Source organism: Mandrillus leucophaeus, unplaced genomic scaffold (genome assembly GCF_000951045.1).
Source record: "Mandrillus leucophaeus isolate KB7577 unplaced genomic scaffold, Mleu.le_1.0 Scaffold760, whole genome shotgun sequence".
NCBI classification, from domain to species: Eukaryota; Metazoa; Chordata; class Mammalia; order Primates; family Cercopithecidae; genus Mandrillus; species Mandrillus leucophaeus.
This window is the reverse complement of record NW_012108253.1, coordinates 246,550-264,714: the sequence shown is the minus strand read 5'-3', so window position 1 is coordinate 264,714 and position 18,165 is coordinate 246,550. Positions and strand designations below refer to the sequence as shown.

The window sequence follows — 18,165 nt, the reverse complement described above, 5'->3', positions numbered from 1 at the left end:
AAGGGCAATACCGGGCCCTGTCCTCCCCTGATAGGATTGTCCCTTTGAAGGAGTCCCTTTGCCGTGTGGGCGTCTTCCTGGACTATGAAGCTGGAGATATCTCCTTCTACAACATGAGGGACAGATCGCACATCTACACATGTCCCCGTTCAGCCTTTTCTGTGCCTGTGAGGCCCTTCTTCAGGATAGGGTCTGATGGCAGCCCCATCTTCATCTGTCCAGCACTCACAGGAGCCAGTGGGATCACAGTGCCTGAAGAGGGCCTGATTCTTCACAGAGTGGGGACCAATCAGAGCCTGTAGAATCAATTCCCTGGTCTCACAGCCATGTAGACAAGCCCTCGTCATCTTAGCAACCACTGCACAATGTTGTTGGTGGAAGACACGCCCTTCTCCCCTCTGGTCACGTAAGAGAACAGCTTCCAGGTGCCTCTTTCACACCCACTCCAGCCCTCAGCCCCAGTTTTCTCCTCCTCACTAGGCTGTGGCTTTAGTAGTTGCTTTCGTTGTAACTATGGGATGGGATCCACGCATAGGGAACTAGTTGTGTCATAGCTCCCAGCCAAGAAGAAAGTGTGAGAAGTTGATGGGCAACGAACCTGCTGTTTAACATCAGGGTGACCACATTGAGTCCAGTATGCCAGTTGGCACCAGATGATATGGACATGGAATGAGGTCAACAGGGTTCATCAGGATGAGAGAGGAGAGAGGAATCCACAGGACCACCAGAGAGGAGAGGGAACCAGATCTGCAGGTCAGAGATAGAGGAAGTGGAACCAGACAGCTGGGAGGGACCAAGCTTGTAAGGGTGGATAAGCCCCAACATAACAGCTAAGGGGACCTGGGAGATGATGGCTCATTTCCACCCAACCCCAGGATTTGCACAACACACACCCACAGGCCTGGACCTGGGATGAAGATGAATGAAGAACATGGACTCATGTGGATGTGGTTTGGCTTACGTGTCCCTGCAATAAACAATGAGTCAGTACTTAGTCCCTGAGTGTGGTTGAGGTTTGAGGTCCTGGTCGAGCAGGGCAGTACTTCAACTGGTCTACGTCAGCATTCAGGTTCAATGGGGACACCAGTGGCTTCAAACTTCCTGATCTAATTATGTCTTTAGACACTTAATAACTATTGAGGATCTTAAAGAACTTTTGTTTATTTGGGTTAATATTTGTTAATAGTTATGGCATTTGACATTGAAACAAAATTTGAAATGTTATCTTTTAATTCATGTTAAAATAGCATGAATAAATCAATTATAGTTTAATATAAACAGGATGTTTTGTGAAAAAGCAATCTATTGTGTCCAAATAAAAGAACTAGGAGTTCTTTTATTCCTGGTTAACTTTTTCCAAATCTAATGTCTGGCTTAATAGAAGATGTTTGTGTTCTCATATCTGCCTTTGTATTAAACCTATTGGTTTATCATAGGTCATATTGGCTCAAAAAAAAACTTTACTGCACCCTACTGAGAGAATGAGATGAAAAATGGTTAATGTTTCATTATTATTATTGTGAAAATAGTGTTAACACTGGGGACTCCTTAAGAGTATATCAGAGTTTGCGCTAGGAATCCCAAGAGCGCATTTGGAAACTAGAATAGTGGATCCTGGAAGTTAATCCATGTGCTGGTTAATTTTAGATATCAACTTGACTGGATTATGGAATACCTAGACAACTGGTACAACATTATTTCCAGGTGTGTCTGTGAGTGTGTTTCCAGAAGAGACTGGCATGTGAGTCAGTGGGAAATTCTCCCGTCCAATTGGCTGGGGGCCCAATAGAACCAAAAGGCAGAGGAAAGGCAAATTCTTCTCTCCTCTGGAGCTGAGACATTCTTCTTCTTCTGCCCTTGGACATCAGAACTCCTGGCTCTCCAGCCTTTGAACTTCAGGACTTGTACCAGGAGGCCCTGGGTTCTCAGGCCTTTGGCTTTGGACTGAGAGTTACACAACCAGCTTCCCTGGTTCTGAGGCTTTCGGACTTCAAATGAGCCGTGCTACCAGCATCCCAGGGTCTCCAGCCTACAGACGGGCTGTTGTGTGATTTCTTAGCCTCTATATTCACATGAGCCAATTTCCTTAATAAATGTCTGCTCATAAATCTGCTCATAAAGCCGAGTTCCTGCCACTGCACTCCAACCTGGGTGACAGAGTGCAACTCCGTTTCAAAAAAAAAAAAAAAAGTGTATTGTGTCTGGTTTTCTTTCCATTCATATGTTTATGTGACTCTGCAGTAATATCTCCTCCTCCTGCATGTACCCATATTCATGCAAGCAAATGTAGCAAACGGCCACAATAGCATTTTAATTAGTGGACATCTTTCTCTCTTCACCACATTAAAATCTTTTCTCATTTTGTTCTGCTGATATTTCCATTATGATAAAAGATTTAAGACAAGTAAATATATAGAAATACTCATATACACACAAGGATGAAAGAAATAAACACAAACACTAAGGGAGGTAAGGCAGGAATTTTTCTTCAACGTGTACAATTCAATGTACTTTCAGCCTTCCTCAGGGGTTTCTGGCCAGCAACTGATGAGAAACACCACCTCCGAGCCAATCAAAAAACTAATTCTTCCAAAGAGAGATTGTTATTATTCCTCACGATGACCAGACAGCCTCTGCTTTCTTTTTCCTTTCTTCCAAATGGAGACTCAACCATAATAGAAAGAATGGAGAACTATTAACCACCTTTCTTCCGTGGGCTGTGATTTTCAGATGGGAATGCTAAGAGGTAAGTGGGAGAAGTTGATGAGAGCCTGGGCTACAATGTCTGGGAGGACAGGGGCTGAATCGCTGAGAGTGGTGAGTGGGCATGCAGGGAGAGTACTTGTGCAGAGAAAGGTGTCAGGTGTCTGAGGGGTGTGCCTGAGGGGGTGTGCACACACACTTGTGGACACACGGAAAGTGGAGAAGTAGTACAAAGAATAAAGACCTGCAGAGTTTGGGATTTGGTCAAGAAATATTCTACTTGCATGTTCTTAAGAATGTATTGTGGTCAGAAAAGGGCAAAAAATCTTTAAAATCTCTTCTGGCCAACTCAAGGCATCTATTCTAAGAATTTCTAAAAAGAGATGTCCCTTATAGATTCATATGTAAATCTGTTCATTTCAGAAATATTAAAAATATAGAAATGTCTGAACCAGTATACATATGCAACAGGCGAGGGATAGACAAACAATGCATGTTTCAGTCATAAAAGAGATTTCCATGCAGCCTTTAGGAATCGTGTTTTTCATGAAGGGCAATTATTTATAATTTTAACAACATTAGATCCATACATTACACCTTGTTTTGTGTCTTTTAGGAAGAGTATGTGTTTTTCCTTTTATTCATCATTTCCCCAAAACCTAACGAATATTATCCAATGGATACAATCTATTTCGTTGTATGAATATACAGGTTTTTTTTGTTTTTTGTTTTTTGTTTTTTTTGAGATGGAGTCTTGCTCTGTCACCCAGGCTGGAGTGCAGTGGTGCATTCTCAGCTCACTGCAGCCTCCGCTTCCCAGGTTCCAGCGATTCTCCTGTCTCAGCCTCCTGGGTAGCTGGGATTACAGGTGCATGCCACCACGCCCAGCTAATTTTTGTATTTTAATAGAGACGGGTTTTGCCAAGTTGGCCAGGCTGGTCTTGAACTCCTGACCTCAGGTGATCCACCTGCCTCAGTCTCCCAAAGTGCTGGGATTACAGGCATGAGCCACCATGCCAGGCCTATACAATTATTATTATTATTATTATTATTATTATTATTATTTACATTTAACCTAATTTTATTCATGCTGGCCTTGGGATGGGGAATAGATCATTCAGTAAAAACATACAGTAAAAACAAAGTGTCTTATCATGTACAACTTTTAAACTATATTAATGATGTACCTAAATTACTTCCATGCACACAAGTCTAACATTCGTTTAAAAAAAAAAAAAAAAACACACTCACACAAGACTTCTGGGAGCATTTCATAATAAAGTAATTCCTAACTAATTTTTCTTTGTAGATAGATCAAGCACCTCCAAAATACGAATTCCTGTACACAGTGAGCACATTACTTTAAATGAACACTTACATGAATTAAGTATATGGACAGCCTTAGGATAAGCTGACGTTATAGATTCAGCTAGGTAGGCAACACACCATAGTGCCAAATGGAAAAAGTGTATTTGCAAATAAATTTTTAAAACTATGTTAAGTTTTAAAATTAAATGCAGAAAATATACTGATTTGCTAAAATAAATAAGATGTGATGTATTAACACTTCACTATAAAGAATGCATACCAGAACATTTATAAACAGTGAATGAGTCTTATTAGGAATATTTCCTACAACAAACGCTGGTTAAATAGAAATGCATATTTTGAAGCACTGTGGGTGGTATATGTTTTGCCACATACTTTTGTTACCTTGAGGTAGATAACGCATGTGTACTAAAATTGGCGTTCATTTTCAGTTGCTGCTGGTATCATGTTTTAAGAAATGTGTACAGTGTGAAAAATTTGAAAATACTCATGAATGAAAAATGTCTTTAAAAAATAGCTATTTTCATGCAGTTATGTACAGTCTCACTGTGTAAATTTCAAGGCAAGATTTGTTTCCTGTAAAACAGATCATTGTTCTATGAGAGAATGTTCTTTACTTTGTGCATTTCTTTTCTCCCCTTGCGTTACATTATTTTGCTCTAGTCTTTGTTTCTGTGTGCATATAACATGCCAGTTAAAATGAAAACTATCTCACATGTAGAAAAGGAAAGTCTGGAATTTAAAAACCAAGAACTCATAAAATCCTTATTAAATGACACCATCTGATTCAAGTAAAAAATGACTTAAACACTAGTAAAAAAAAAAAAAAAAAAGACAAAACACATTTCATGAAGAATACAAAGATAAATGTCTGCTGAGTGTTTTAGTTCAGATGTTTCAGAATGCTGCTGCATGTTTTATGAGGAATTTGAGGGGAAGATTCCATAGCAGAAGGTGTTAATGTGGGCTGTATTGACTTAAGTGGTGGCCCAACTGGACTGTGAAACCACGGGATGCCTATGGACTCCAGCTGCTTGTTACAGAGGAACTCCCCACTGTTGTTCAGAAATCTTTCCTCATTTCCTCTCTCCCCAAGCTTCCCATCCTCTACTGGCTCAGTTTCTAGCATTTCAGTATCTTCTTTCCTGCTAAAGAACTTGTCCAACTAACTAGTAACTATTTTTGGTGTGCATTAGCATAACTTTTATTGGGGGCTATATAGCACTATCTACCCAAATTACATCTTTAGTGATCCAGAATTCCACTTCTGGGGATTTATTTGGTAGATAAGCTTGCATTTGTGTGAGATGATCCAGGTAAAAAGTTATTTTTTATAGCACTGATTATGACTGCATAAGGTTAGAAACTATGCAGATGTTCACTGCTGGGGAACTTTCATGCAATGGATACCACTCAAGTGTGAAAGAAAAAAGAGAAAATTATCTCTATACTGATACGGAAGGATCTCCAAGATTACCTTTGCACAGAAAGAGCAAAATGCGGAGTGGTGTGTATAGAATGCTATCTTCAGTGCAAATAAGAGGAAAAACAAGAATATATTTTTATTTACACTTTTTATGTTAACAAGCAATGTCATAACACTCACTAGGTGTCAGGCACTTTATTAATTTAATCCTTGTAACTTCAGGAGGTAGGTATTAACATTACCCCAATTTCAAAGAGAAGGGCAGTAGGAACAGAGTGGTTAAATAATTAGTCCAGAGTCACACTGCTAGTCACCTAAAGGAGCCAGCATTGACACCCTAAGCATCATATTAAGCATACTAATTTGAAGCTAAGAAAGGGAGGGTGGGAGGAAGGACTGGGTGGATGGGAGACTTGCATGACTTTTTATATATATATTTTTGAACCATGTACATGTGTTACCTATCAAAAAGTTGAAATAGAAGAAACTGTGTCTCATCTGCTCAAGTCACTCACTTTCCACATGAGAGGCAGACATCTCAAGACAAGTAATAGTAGCAGCCTCTAGTGGGGGTTTATCAAAGTCTTACCCACAGTCCTCTGAGATTTTAGAATGAGAAAGATTATTCAACCCCGTGAGATAGATTCTGTGGCCTGTGACCTGAGGTGAGCAGCCAACACTTGGGGTGCTGCAGTCTGGGGAGGCTGAGTGCACTGGCCCCCATGGCCCATAGCCCTTCCCTTCACAGGCCTGTTCTTCAGGAGCGCCCAGAGCTGGATCGCTGCCCTGGCAGGGACCCTGCCTATCTTGCTGCTGCTTCTCGGGGCAGCCCGTTACTTCCTGTGGCAACAGCAGGAGGAAAAAAGACTCTGTTCAGAAAGAAAAAGAGCGCAAGAGTTGAGAGAAATGGCATGGAGCGCAATAAAGCAAGAACGAATCACAAGAGGTAGCTGACCCTGGGAGTTTATCTGAACCTCCAGCTTATAGGCCAAAGCCCAAAGGCCTCACACCTATCCCCACACCATAGCTGGGTTGTTTTTAAGGTTTATTTTTTAGAGAACTCCCTCACCTGTAACAGTTCATTATTTTATCTGCTTATTTTCCCTGCTTATTTTCCAGTGAAGCTCCTGGAGGAAATCAGTAAGTTCCCGTTCCCCCAGAGACCCAGGCATGTCTTTCTGTCCCTGCTTTAAGAGCCTTGATGCATCTTCCCTGTTCCTTCCATTGCAGGGTGGAGAATTATCCAGTACGTGTCTCGTTAAGTCACTCTGACATTTTCTCTGAATCTGAATCTATAACTGTCTGTGCTTGAATAGTTTCCACACTTAACTTTTTCCCCAAGGTTAGGAAGTGGTCTTAGATCAGTTTGACTAAGGAAAGAAAATAAATGTGCCAATTCCTAGTCATTGCCAAAAAAAAAAAAAAAAAAAGAAAGAAAAGAAAAAAGACAAAGAGTGTGACTCATTGGAGTAACACCCAGGAGGAGTGTTTCTTTCTCCCTTTCTTTCTCTCTCTCTTGCCGAGTCTCAAAGAAAAAATGCCTTCAATTTCTCTCCACTAGGGGCCACAAAACTCCATAGCCCTGCAAAACACTGAAGAATATCCAGGGGCGCACTTGTAAAGGAAGGGGGAAGAGGTGGATGAAGTTCATTCTCTATGGTAGGAACTTCACTCTTCATTTTACATAATCTATAGGCTCCAGAGAAGAAAAAGAATAAAAGATAATAAAGAACAAAAAAATAAGAAAAGAGAGTGTGTCTGATAAACAAGAGTGGTTTGAACAGTTGTTCAGTTGGTACCAATTTATTCTAACTGGCTTCAAAAACTAGTCCCTGAAATTGCTCATTGAATTTCCCAAATTCTTTTCAGGGTAAGGTAGGAAATTACAGATTGAAGTAGAAGGATCTTGCGCGCACGCACACACACACACACACATATGTATATATGCATATAGACATGGTGGCACCTATGCCCAGGTACAAGAGTTTAGATACATTCCTAACGAATCAGCTGAACACCATCAGGAAGGAACTCTCAAAGTGATTGCCATGTCACTAACATTCGACTGATGTTCCTGGATTTGATATTAAGAAGGACACAGTAGAGAGAATTGAACCTGCAGAGGAAGAAGATACAGGTGGTCAAAAAAAAAAAAAAAAAGAGTAGATGGATGTAAAAGTAAGGGAATGGGGTAAACTCAAACGTGGCAAGTTAAGGTGACATCTCTACTTTCTCTTATTGTAGGGGAGAGAGACCTTGGGCCTATAATGGTGAGTGAACCTGATGCTCTCTGAGTTTGCTGGGATACGTGCCATGAACACTTCAACCTTTTTCTGCTGTGACCCATTGATATTCTCAGTTGCATGAATCAGATTTAACCAAAATACTCAATTTCTGTGTGGTGGGGGGTTGATTTCTGCTTTTTAGAGAATCTGAGAGACTCCTGACCCTACACACCCCCTTGCAAAGCCTGGCCATGCAGGCTGTACCCTTCATGACAGAGGGAACAGAGCCCACCATTTTTGAGAAGATGCCACCCCTGATCCATCAGAGTTGTAGAGGAGGGAAGTTGGACCCTGGAAGAGACTCTGAAGAAAAGGAGAGAAAACAGGTAGTGAGGGGAGAATGCAGTGGGGAAAAGTACAAGAATACTGACCTTTTCCTTATCTGTGTCTTCTTTCTTTCAGAATAGAAAAAGGCTCTCTTCAAGCCAGGTGAGTAAATCACTGTATGTTCCCTGGACCAACAACCTGAGGGACTATATTCCTTTTTCCTTTTTTCTTCCTCAACTCCTGTGATTTGGGGAAGAAATGTCCCCATAACCAGGACAGTTTGGGGCAAGCAACATTAAATCCCAATCTGAAAGGTGGGGCCCATCTCCTAGACCCTTCCGGCTGACAGCTCAGGGAACCAGGGCGTATCACTCTCTTGCACTTCCTCAGACCTTCCTGGGAAGGAAGACACATAAAGGGTGGAGCTGAGGGGAAGGAGACACACACTGAGTGATACTGCAGGGAGAGTGAGGATGGAAATGCCAAACAGAGGAGGGGATGCCTGCCCAAAGAACTTTGCCCTTCCCAGGCTTCCCATGTTACCTCCTGTCTGTGTCCCCACACAAATGCTTCTGAACTTTGGCCTCCACATTTTTCGATGATGACTGCAATCTATGTTTTGTGGGAGTTGAGGTGAAGACTGAAGGAATAATAAATATGGATTGGTCAAAAACCTAGTAAGAAAGAGACGACGAGTTCAAACTGTGTGATTGAAGAGGGTTTGTGGAAAGGAGGGTTAAGGGAAAGCAACAAGGAAAAGTGCAGTGTCCCATGGTTCCCAACATTGGGGAGCTGTCTCCACCCCTAGCCTGGGAGGAATAGGGAGGGGAGGCAGTCACTGGAACCCAGAGTAAGAAGTAGCTCAAAGAGAGGGCTTCCTGAGAGAGTCACCAGGCCTTGTTAGAGCCACACCAGCTGCTGCTGGCAGGGAGGAAGTAGGAAACTAAATGGTGTGTCTCTCCTTTCTTTCTCCTTCCAATCTCCCATCAGGGCCTCCCACTGGCCAAACCCAACAGCAAACCAGAGGACAAGGAAGCCCAGTGGCACTGTCCTTAGAGGACAGATTTCTGGGGCCCAGAAAAGGGTGGAGAAAGCTGAAGGGCAGAGAGTGAATCTATTGCATATAAGGTCCCACATATAGCCCAGCACAGAGACGGCCTTGCAGCTATCGGGAACATCAGGAGCTTCCTTCATGCCCTGCTATGGGCTGAGTAAATAACATGATTGCTTTATACAGCACTAGAGATTTGTATGTTTATCCCCATTTTTCAGATGAAGAAATGCTTCAGATGAGGCTCCACTTTGTTAAATAAATTAGATGTATGGAAAAATAGACTGCAGTAAAGGGGAACTCATTTAGCTCATGAGTGGTCGAATGAAGGTTGAAAATTAACCTCTGATTGTAAAGCATTAGTGGGCAGAGTCAATGTGGGGAGGGAAACAAGAAAAACGTAGAAAGAGGATGCTTGCTGCTTCCTGAGGCAGCATCAGTGTGTTGGGTTAGCCAGATCCTAATGCAACCCTCACTTCACCCTCCTCTTCCCCTCTGGACACAAGATCCCTGGCGTTTTCTCTTCTGACATCGATGAGAGAGTCACATTCAGGGCAGGTTAGGGACTCCAGGCTCTGGACTTAGGCCTCCTCAGCATGGCCCAGGCCTTGCATGCTGAGGCTCTGAAATCCAGGAAAAATGGTTGACCCCATGGACACTTCCTCAAAATCTCTGCAGTGGATGTGATTCTGGATGCAAAAACACTAAACCCATCCTCCTTGTTTCTGAGGACCAGAGGAGTGTGCAGCGTGCCAAGGAGCCCCAGGATCTACTGGACAACCCTGAGAGATTTGATTGGCATTATTGTGTTCTCGGCTGTGAGAGCTTCATGTCAGGGAGACCTTACTGGGAAGTGGAGGTAGGGGACAGGAAAGAGTGGCATATAGGGGTGTGTAGTAAGAATGTGCAGAGAAAAGGTTGGGTCAAAATGACACCTGAGAACGGATTCTGGACTATGGGGCTGACTGATGGGAATAAGTGTCAGACTCTAACTGAACCCAGAAACAACCTGAAACTTCATAAGCCCCCTAGGAAAGTGGGGGTCTTCCTGAACTATGAGACTGGAGATATCTCTTTCTACAATGCTGTGAATGGATCGCATATTCATACTTTCCTGGACAACTACTTCTCTGAGCCTCTATATCCTGTTTTCAGAATTTTGACCTTGGAGCCCACTGGTCTAACAATTTACCCAGTGCCAGAAGTAGAGAGTTCCTCAATTCTGACCTAGTGCCTGATCATTCCCTGGAGTCACCAGTGACCCCGGGCTTAGCTAACGAATCTGGGGAGCCTCAGGCTGAAGTAACTTGTCTCTGCTTCTCCCTGCCCAGCTCAGAGCTGAGGGCCTCTCCCTCCACAGCAACCAATCACAACCATAAAGCTACAGGCACGCACTGAAGCACTTTACTGATACTCATTCAATTATTCATATGCCAGTTGTTTGAGTTTGGTACCACCTTATTGTCCCCTTATACAGATAAGGAAACTGGAGTGCTGAAAAGTGAATTAACGTTACAAAGTAAAATTGACTAGTTAACAATAGAGCTGGGATCTAAACAGCAATAACTAACATTAATGGAGAACTTAAAATGTTCTGAGTGCTGTGTTATGAGCTTTGGTGGATGTCACTCCTTTAATCCTCACAACACCCTGTCGGGTAGTCTCATTTTCCAAGTGTGGAAGCTGAGGCAGGGCAACATTAAGTAACTTACATAACTCATACGGTAATTTGTGCAGTTGGGAGATGGTCAGCTTCAGTCCCTGGTCATTTGCCCATTCTTTTCCACCCTGATTCTTCCCCGATAGGAAGAACCCACCTGTAGCCCTGAGGTTCTTTTCCCAGGACGGCTCCAGGGTAAGGATCATTGTGGGTGGTTGTGGAGTTGACACCCCTGTTGACTCCTTCCCAACTGATTGTCAGAGCCCTACACCCAGCACTCCTTGGATTAGCTCTGCAGAGTGTCTTGGTTGAGAGAATAACCTCACCGTACCCACATGACACATGATTTGAAAAGACACTAGAGGCCACACTTGATAAATCATGGGGAACAGAGGTGTGCCCACCCAACAAATGTGATAAGTGGTCACGCAGCCAGAGCCAGCCTTCCTACAGTCAAGGTTTCCAGGCAGAGGAAATACCCTGAAGATTCTCTGTGATATAGGAAATTTGGATGAAGGGTGCTAGAAGAACTATAGGGATTTTGTGTGTGTGTCTTTTTTTTTTTTTTTTTTTAGATAGAGTCATGCTCTGTTGCCAGGCTGGAGTGCAGTGGTGTGATCTCCGCTCGCTGCTACCTCCGCCCCCCGGGTTCAAGCACTTCTCCTGCTTTCAGCCTCCTGAGTGATTGGGACTACAGGTGCACGCCACCATGACTGGCTAATTTTTGTACTTTTAGTAGGGATGAGGGTTCACTATTTTTGCCAGGATGGTCTCCATCTCTTGACTTTGTGATCCACCTGCCTTGGCCTCCCAAAGTGCTGGGATTACAGGTGTGAGCCACTGGGTGCCCGGCTTACAGGGATATTTTTAATCCCATTATGGACTCTTTCTCCAGGAAAGGGGTCTGTCCACCCCTGCTCATTGGTAGATGTTAAACCAATATTCCTTTCAACTGCTGCCTGCTAGGGAAAACTGCTGCTTATTATCATCACGATTATTGCTCACCACGGTATCCCCTCTACTTAGCATGTGCTTATCAAGTTCTAGTTGTTCAGTTAATTTGTTAATAATGCTTACTCTTCAACTTGGCTTTTTCTAGACTGTGGTGTCTGCTCAGGACAGTAGAGTAGTCCACACACCCGCTGTACTCCCCACAGTTTCAGTTTACTTCACTGCAGTGTTTTCATAAAACCTTTATTGTATGTGTTTTCTACAGCTGCTATGATGAATTACCACAAATTCAGAGACTTAAAGCAACACAAATTTTTGGTTCACAGTTCTATAGGTCAGAAGTTCAACAGGGATCTCACCAGGCTAAGATCAATGTGTCTGCATGCTGGATTCTTTTCTGGAGGCTGTAGAGAACAATATGTTTTCTTGTTTATTCAGATTGTTGGCAGAATTCAATTCCTTGCAATTACAAGATGGAGGTCCCAGTTGCTTACTGGTTTACAGCTGAAGACTGTTCTCGTCTCTAGAGGCTGCTATTTTTCAGCTCGCAGCTCCCTTCTTCAATCTTCAAAGCAGCAACTGTGCATTGAGGACCTGTCTATCTTTGAAGTTTGTCTGGTTCTTTTTCCATTGCATCTCTCTGATTCTTCTGCCTTCTACTTTTGAGAACTCCTGTGATTTGATTAAGTCCACCCAGATAATTTAGAATAATCACTAAATGTAAAGGTCAATAACATTAGTTCTATAAGGTCCATTTTGCCATGTTATATATCATTGTCATATGTTTCACAATAAATATCACTAGGTGTGTATGGAGGGAGGAGAACTATTGAAGCTACCACTTATTTGGGAAATCATCCCAGGAAACACAAGTGCAGAAAGAGAGAATCAGAGAAGGAGATAAGCCAATTGTGTGAGAAATGGCTTAAAGAGTTCATTAGGTTTTCAGTCACCATATGGACAACTCAGCTTATCGCACCCAGGACACTAATAAATTATGTGAAATTGTGGAATATATGTCAGAATCTTCCTAAGGGCTGGGGACCCTGGCACATTTATCAACATCTCACATCCTCCTTTGCTTAAACTGGTTGAAAGCTGCCCCTGGGAATGTTAGTTCTGCTATACTTCAAGGTTGGGTTGTGTATCTGCAAGAAAAAGCAAATACGACTGGTGTTAGAGAAAGCAGAGGAGGAGAGACACAAATAACTGAGGTAAGATGTTGTAACCCTTGAAGGAAGCTGTGTTCATCCACTATTGGCAAATTGTAATAGGTCAAGAGAATATGGGACGGGGCATCAACAGCATCTGTTCTAAGGGCTCCGCCTCTGAGAATATAGTGAATGCCTTTCAAGGTCCCTCTGCCCTCCTTGCACCACATTCATTTAGCATTAGTGACCTCCTGTCTTCCAATACATGTCCGTATAGCATGGCCCTGCAGCCTCACCACATGGACTGGGTCTGGGATGGACACCCGACCCAGGCTAGGCCAGGGAACCTTCAAGTGACATGTGACTAGCTGTACCTGTAGCAGGAGTGCATGGGAGTTGTGGGAAGAACTCTTCCACTCACATTATGGTCCAAAAGAGGAAAAGAAGGTGAACTGTGGAAACAGAAGACCAAAGCACATGTGCAGAGAGGAAGCTTCAAGATGGAAGGACTTTGGGCAATTTTCTCATCTTTTTTTCCCTTAGGGTCCCAGTATCATTCTAGTATGTTCTGGGAAATTTGTTCTCTTCAGATAAGGTATATGTATTGGCTAATATTGTTTTAATCTGGAAAATTAGCAACTTACACAATCATGGTACTATCCTCATTGATTTAGTAATGCAAGAATCTGGAATTTGAAAGGGGCACAGTAGGAATGGTTTTTCTCTTCACCAAAAAGTCTGGGACTCCCCTGGAAGGTTCCATAGCTAGAGGTGACTCAAAGGAAGAGACTTGCCCAAATTGCCATCAAAAATTGAAATTCATTTGCAAATCAAGAAGGGATCAGTGTTCAGTCTGGGTCCTGGTTCTACCACGACTGCCATGTACACCAGATCCACAGAGAACCTTGCTGAAGCAACACTTCCTTTGTGCTTATCCCTCCCATGACAGGGAATGATTGTGTTAGGTTGTCACTATCTAATGTGACCCACTTTAGTACAACCTGGTGTATTAGTCTGTTTTCACGCTGCTATGAATGACTGCCTGAGACTGAGTAATTTATAAGGAAAAGAGATTTAATTGACTCACAGTTCTTCCTGGCTGGGGAGGCCTTAGGAAACTTACAATAATGGTGAAAGGGGAAGCAAACATGTCCTTCTTCACATGATGGCAGGAAGGGTGAGTGCTGAGCAAAAGAGGGAAAAGCCCCTTATAATATCATCAGATATTGTGAGAACTCACTATCAAAAGAAGAACAAGGAGGTAACCACCCCCAAGATTCCCACCTCATGACACCTCTCACTGGGTCCCTCCCATGACATGTGGGAATTATGGGAACTACAATTCAAGATGAGATTTGGGTGGGGATACAGCCAAACCATATCATTCTGCCTCAGTCTCTCCCATGTCTTATATCCTCACATTTCAAGACACAATCATGCCTTTCCAATAGTCCCCCAAAATCTTAATTCATTCTAGCATTAACCCAAAGTCTAAGTCCAAAGTCTCATCTGAGGCAAGGTAAGTCCCTTTCCCATATGAACCTGAAAATTCAAAAGCAAGTTAGTAACTTCCTAGATACAATGGGAGTACAGGCATTGGATAAATACACCCATTCCAAATGGGAGAAACTGGCCAAAACAAAAGGGCTACAGGCTCTATACAAGTTCAAAATCCAATAGGACAGTCATTAAACTTTAAAGGACCAAGATAATCTCTTTTGACCCAATGTCTCACATCCAGGTCACACCGATGCAAGAAGTAGGCTCCCATGGCCTTGGGCAACTCCACCCCTGTGGCTTTGCAGGATATAGCCCCCTTCCTGGCTGCTTTCACAGGCTGGCATTGAGTGCTGCTTTTCCAGGTGCAAAGTACAAGCTGTCAGTGGATCCCCATCCTGGAGTCTGGAGGATGATGGCCCTCTTCTCATATCTCCACTAGGCAGTGCCCCAGTGAGGCCTCTGTGTAGGGGCTCCACCCCCACATTTCTGTTCCAAACTGCCCTCACAGAGGTTCTCCATGAGGATTCTGCCCCTGCAGCAAAATTCTGCCAAGACAGTCAGGAGTTTCCATACATCCTCTGTAATCTAAGCAGAGGTGCTCAAACCTCAATTCTTCACTTCTGTGCACCTGTAGCCCCAACACTACGTGAAAGTCACCAAGAATTGCATTCTCAGAAGCAATAGTCTGAGCTGTATGTTGGCCTCTCTTAGCCACAGCCAAAGCTGAATCCGCTGGAAGGCAGGGCACAAAATCCCTAGGCTGCATACAGCCTAGGGGGGCCCTGGGCCCAGCCTAGGAAACCATTTTTTTCTCCCAGGCCTCTGGATCTGTGATGGAAGGGTCTAGCAGGAAAACCTCTGACATTCTCTGGGGGCATTTTCCCTATAGTCTTGGTGATTAATATTTGGTTCCTTATTATTTATGCAGCCAGCTTGCCTTTCTCCTCAGAAAATGGATTTTTCTTTGTTATCTAATCATCCGGCCGCAAATTTTTCAAACTTTTATGCTCTGCTTCCTCCACCACTGTGAAGCCATTGTTAGTGTATTACTTGCAAAGTTTTGAACTGAAATGAAAGGGAATTAGAGGCTTCCAGGCTAAGCATTTAGATATTTGAGAGGATATTAACAATATTTGCCACTTAAAAATTCCTTCCGTCAGATACTTTAAATCATCACTCTGAAGTTCAAAGTTTCACAGGTCTCTAGGGCAGGGACAAAATGTCGCCAGTCTTTTTGCATAGCAAGGGTGACCTTTACTCCAGTTCCCAACAAGTTCTCATCTCTATCTGAGACTATCTCAGCCTAGACTTCATTGTCCATACCACTATCAGCATGTTGGTTAAAGCCGTTCAACAAGTCTCCAGGAAGGTCCAAACTTTCTCACATTTTCCTATCTTCCTCTGAGCCCTCCAAACTGTTCCAACCTCTGCCTGTTGCCTGTTTCCAAGGTTGCTTCCACATTTTCAGGTATCCTTATAGCAGCACCCCACTCTACTGGTACCAATATACCGTATTAGTCCATTCTCATGCTATTATGAAGGACTGGGTAATTTGTAAAGGAAAGAGGTGTAATTGACTCACAGTACCATGGCTGGCGAGGCCTCAGGAAACTTATAATCATGGCAGAAGTGGAAGCAAACACGTCCTTCTTCGCGTGATGGCAGGAAGAAGTGCTGAGCAAAAGGGGGGAAAGTCCCTTATAAAACCATTGGATGTCTTAAGATCTCACTATTATGAGAATAGCATGGAGGTAACTGCCCCCATGATTCAATTACATCCCACCAGGTCCCTCCTACAACACGTGGGGATTATCGGAACTACAATTCAAGATGAGATTTGGCTGGTGACACAGCCAAACCATATCAGCTGGTTTCTTGCTAAGCTACCTGATGAGCAATCAACCCTCTTCTTGCCTAGAACACACATGTTTCCCTTTGGCTCAGATCAACTTAGGCAGAGGGTGAAACCTGGCTCTGCTGGATACTTTTGGCACAAGCTGTGTCAGAAGACCTGGACATTATTTCTTCAGATAAAAAATCTGAAGCCAGATCTTATCCTGACTGGCCAAGTTCTTGTATCCTTACAGCCACCTCTTCTGTTTGTTCCAAAGAACTGCCCAGGCTTGGCTGGAATGATCCAATACTTACTATGATTTTATCCTCATTAGCCACTCAACCTAGAATCTAATTTTAATTATACTCCAGAAGCACCAAGTGATAAGTGAGGCTGCTGTTTCAGAAAGAGACAGTTTAAGGGTTAGTCCAAAAGAAAAAGCACTTCTCAGGACTTGCTTTAGCTTATTCTCATCAAAGAGCTTTCTCTACAGAAGAATCCTACTGGGTCCTCCTTCCTGGTCCTTGAACTTCTAACCTAGAGTGGCTTAATCCTGCTGCCATCTCTCTCTCACACTCTGGTGCCGAATGATTCCAGGAACCGGGCCATACTATGGTGGGAATGACTTTACCTTGAGCATGTCACTCATGCATTGAATATCAGCTGAGTGCAGAGCTAAGGCTGAGTCCTATAAGGAGAGAAGAATCACATCCTGCAGAAATCTGTCCAGAGAAGCAGGTATTGTAGCCACAGCAAAGGCACAGTGGATACCTGAATAACAATAATATAAGACAGGACATGGGAACAGCAAAAGATTTGGGTGTCACAAGAGGCTGAGAACACTTTAAGCAGAAACATTCAGAGTCGTTCTTGGAGGAAGTAGGCACGAAGGCTGGGGAGAATTTTAAGGGGCAGAGATGAAGCAAACAATTCAAGTGAAAGGCATGGCATGGGAAAGGGAGCCCTGGCCACAGGGAGTGCAACGTTGTGATGCAAGGCCACTGTGTAGCCATTATTGGCATATTAACTGCAAAGTTTGAATTGAATCAGGAGGGAATTGGAGGCCTCCAGACTAAGCATTCTCTGGGAGAAGCACAAGCCTACAACTTTCACCTACAAACTATTGATTCCAACTTAGTCCCTTGCTTTCTGGTATCTATGAGACAGCAGAGCCTATTGCAGTACCCAAGAAAATTAGGCCTTATCACCAAGAAGAAAGGGGGACTGCATGATGCAGAGGCGACCAGCCATCTCAACCAGATACTGCACAGCCTAAATTCAAACTGTTACAATATAATCAAATTTCACCAACCCCAGTCACATCTTAATCTTAGGAGTTTTGATCACTGACTTGCAAATCCCAAAAGTGTGTTTTGAGGTCCTAGGCCACAGGAAGAACCAGTTTGTCCCACAGACGTCTTACAGAGATGGTATTCGCAGTCTATCTAGAGTCCAGCTTCAGATAATATGTACTCCACTGGCAGCACGAGAAATAAATACACAGGAAAATACAATATAGCACAAACCAGGAGCTGAGGGTGAATGAAGATGCTCAGAAACACCCACGCTAAAAATTTGCTGGAAAAGGTAAAACATGACAAGCAGCACTGCCTCTGGAAACCAGAAAGTTACATTATTTGATAACAGATCCTAAGCCTGGATGCTGAAGGTGCTTAAAAATGTGCACTGTGTCTGGCTTTCTTTCCATGTATACATTTATTTGACTCTGTAGTAAAATCTCCTCCTCCTTCATGTCCCATATTCATGCAAGCAAATGTTAACAAACTGCCACAGTAGCATTTTAATTAGTGCACATCTTTCTGTCTTCACCACATTATAATCTTTCCTCATTTTGTTCTGCTGATATTTCTATTATGATAAAAGACTTAAGTAAATACATAGAAATACTTATATACATGTACATGCAAGAATGATTCAAATAGATAAACACAGAAACAGAAATACTAAGGGAGGTAGGGCTGGAATTTTTCTTCAATGTGTACAATTC

General features: G+C 43.0%; 1 protein-coding gene across 1 annotated transcript in view; it reads left to right on the top strand.

Annotated features, from left to right (window-relative positions):
* Positions 1-11,369, top strand: part of LOC105529361 (butyrophilin subfamily 2 member A1-like) — a 30,650-nt gene extending 19,281 nt beyond the window's left edge. Inside the window, 6 exon segments of the mRNA XM_011966489.1 lie at positions 35-298; positions 6,207-6,404; positions 7,886-8,069; positions 8,151-8,172; positions 9,740-9,772; positions 9,775-11,369. Of these exon segments, the coding sequence (XP_011821879.1) occupies positions 35-298; positions 6,207-6,404; positions 7,886-8,069; positions 8,151-8,172; positions 9,740-9,772; positions 9,775-10,292 (1,219 nt within the window). The 3' untranslated portion in view covers positions 10,293-11,369.
* The last annotated feature ends 6,796 nt before the right edge of the window (positions 11,370-18,165 follow it).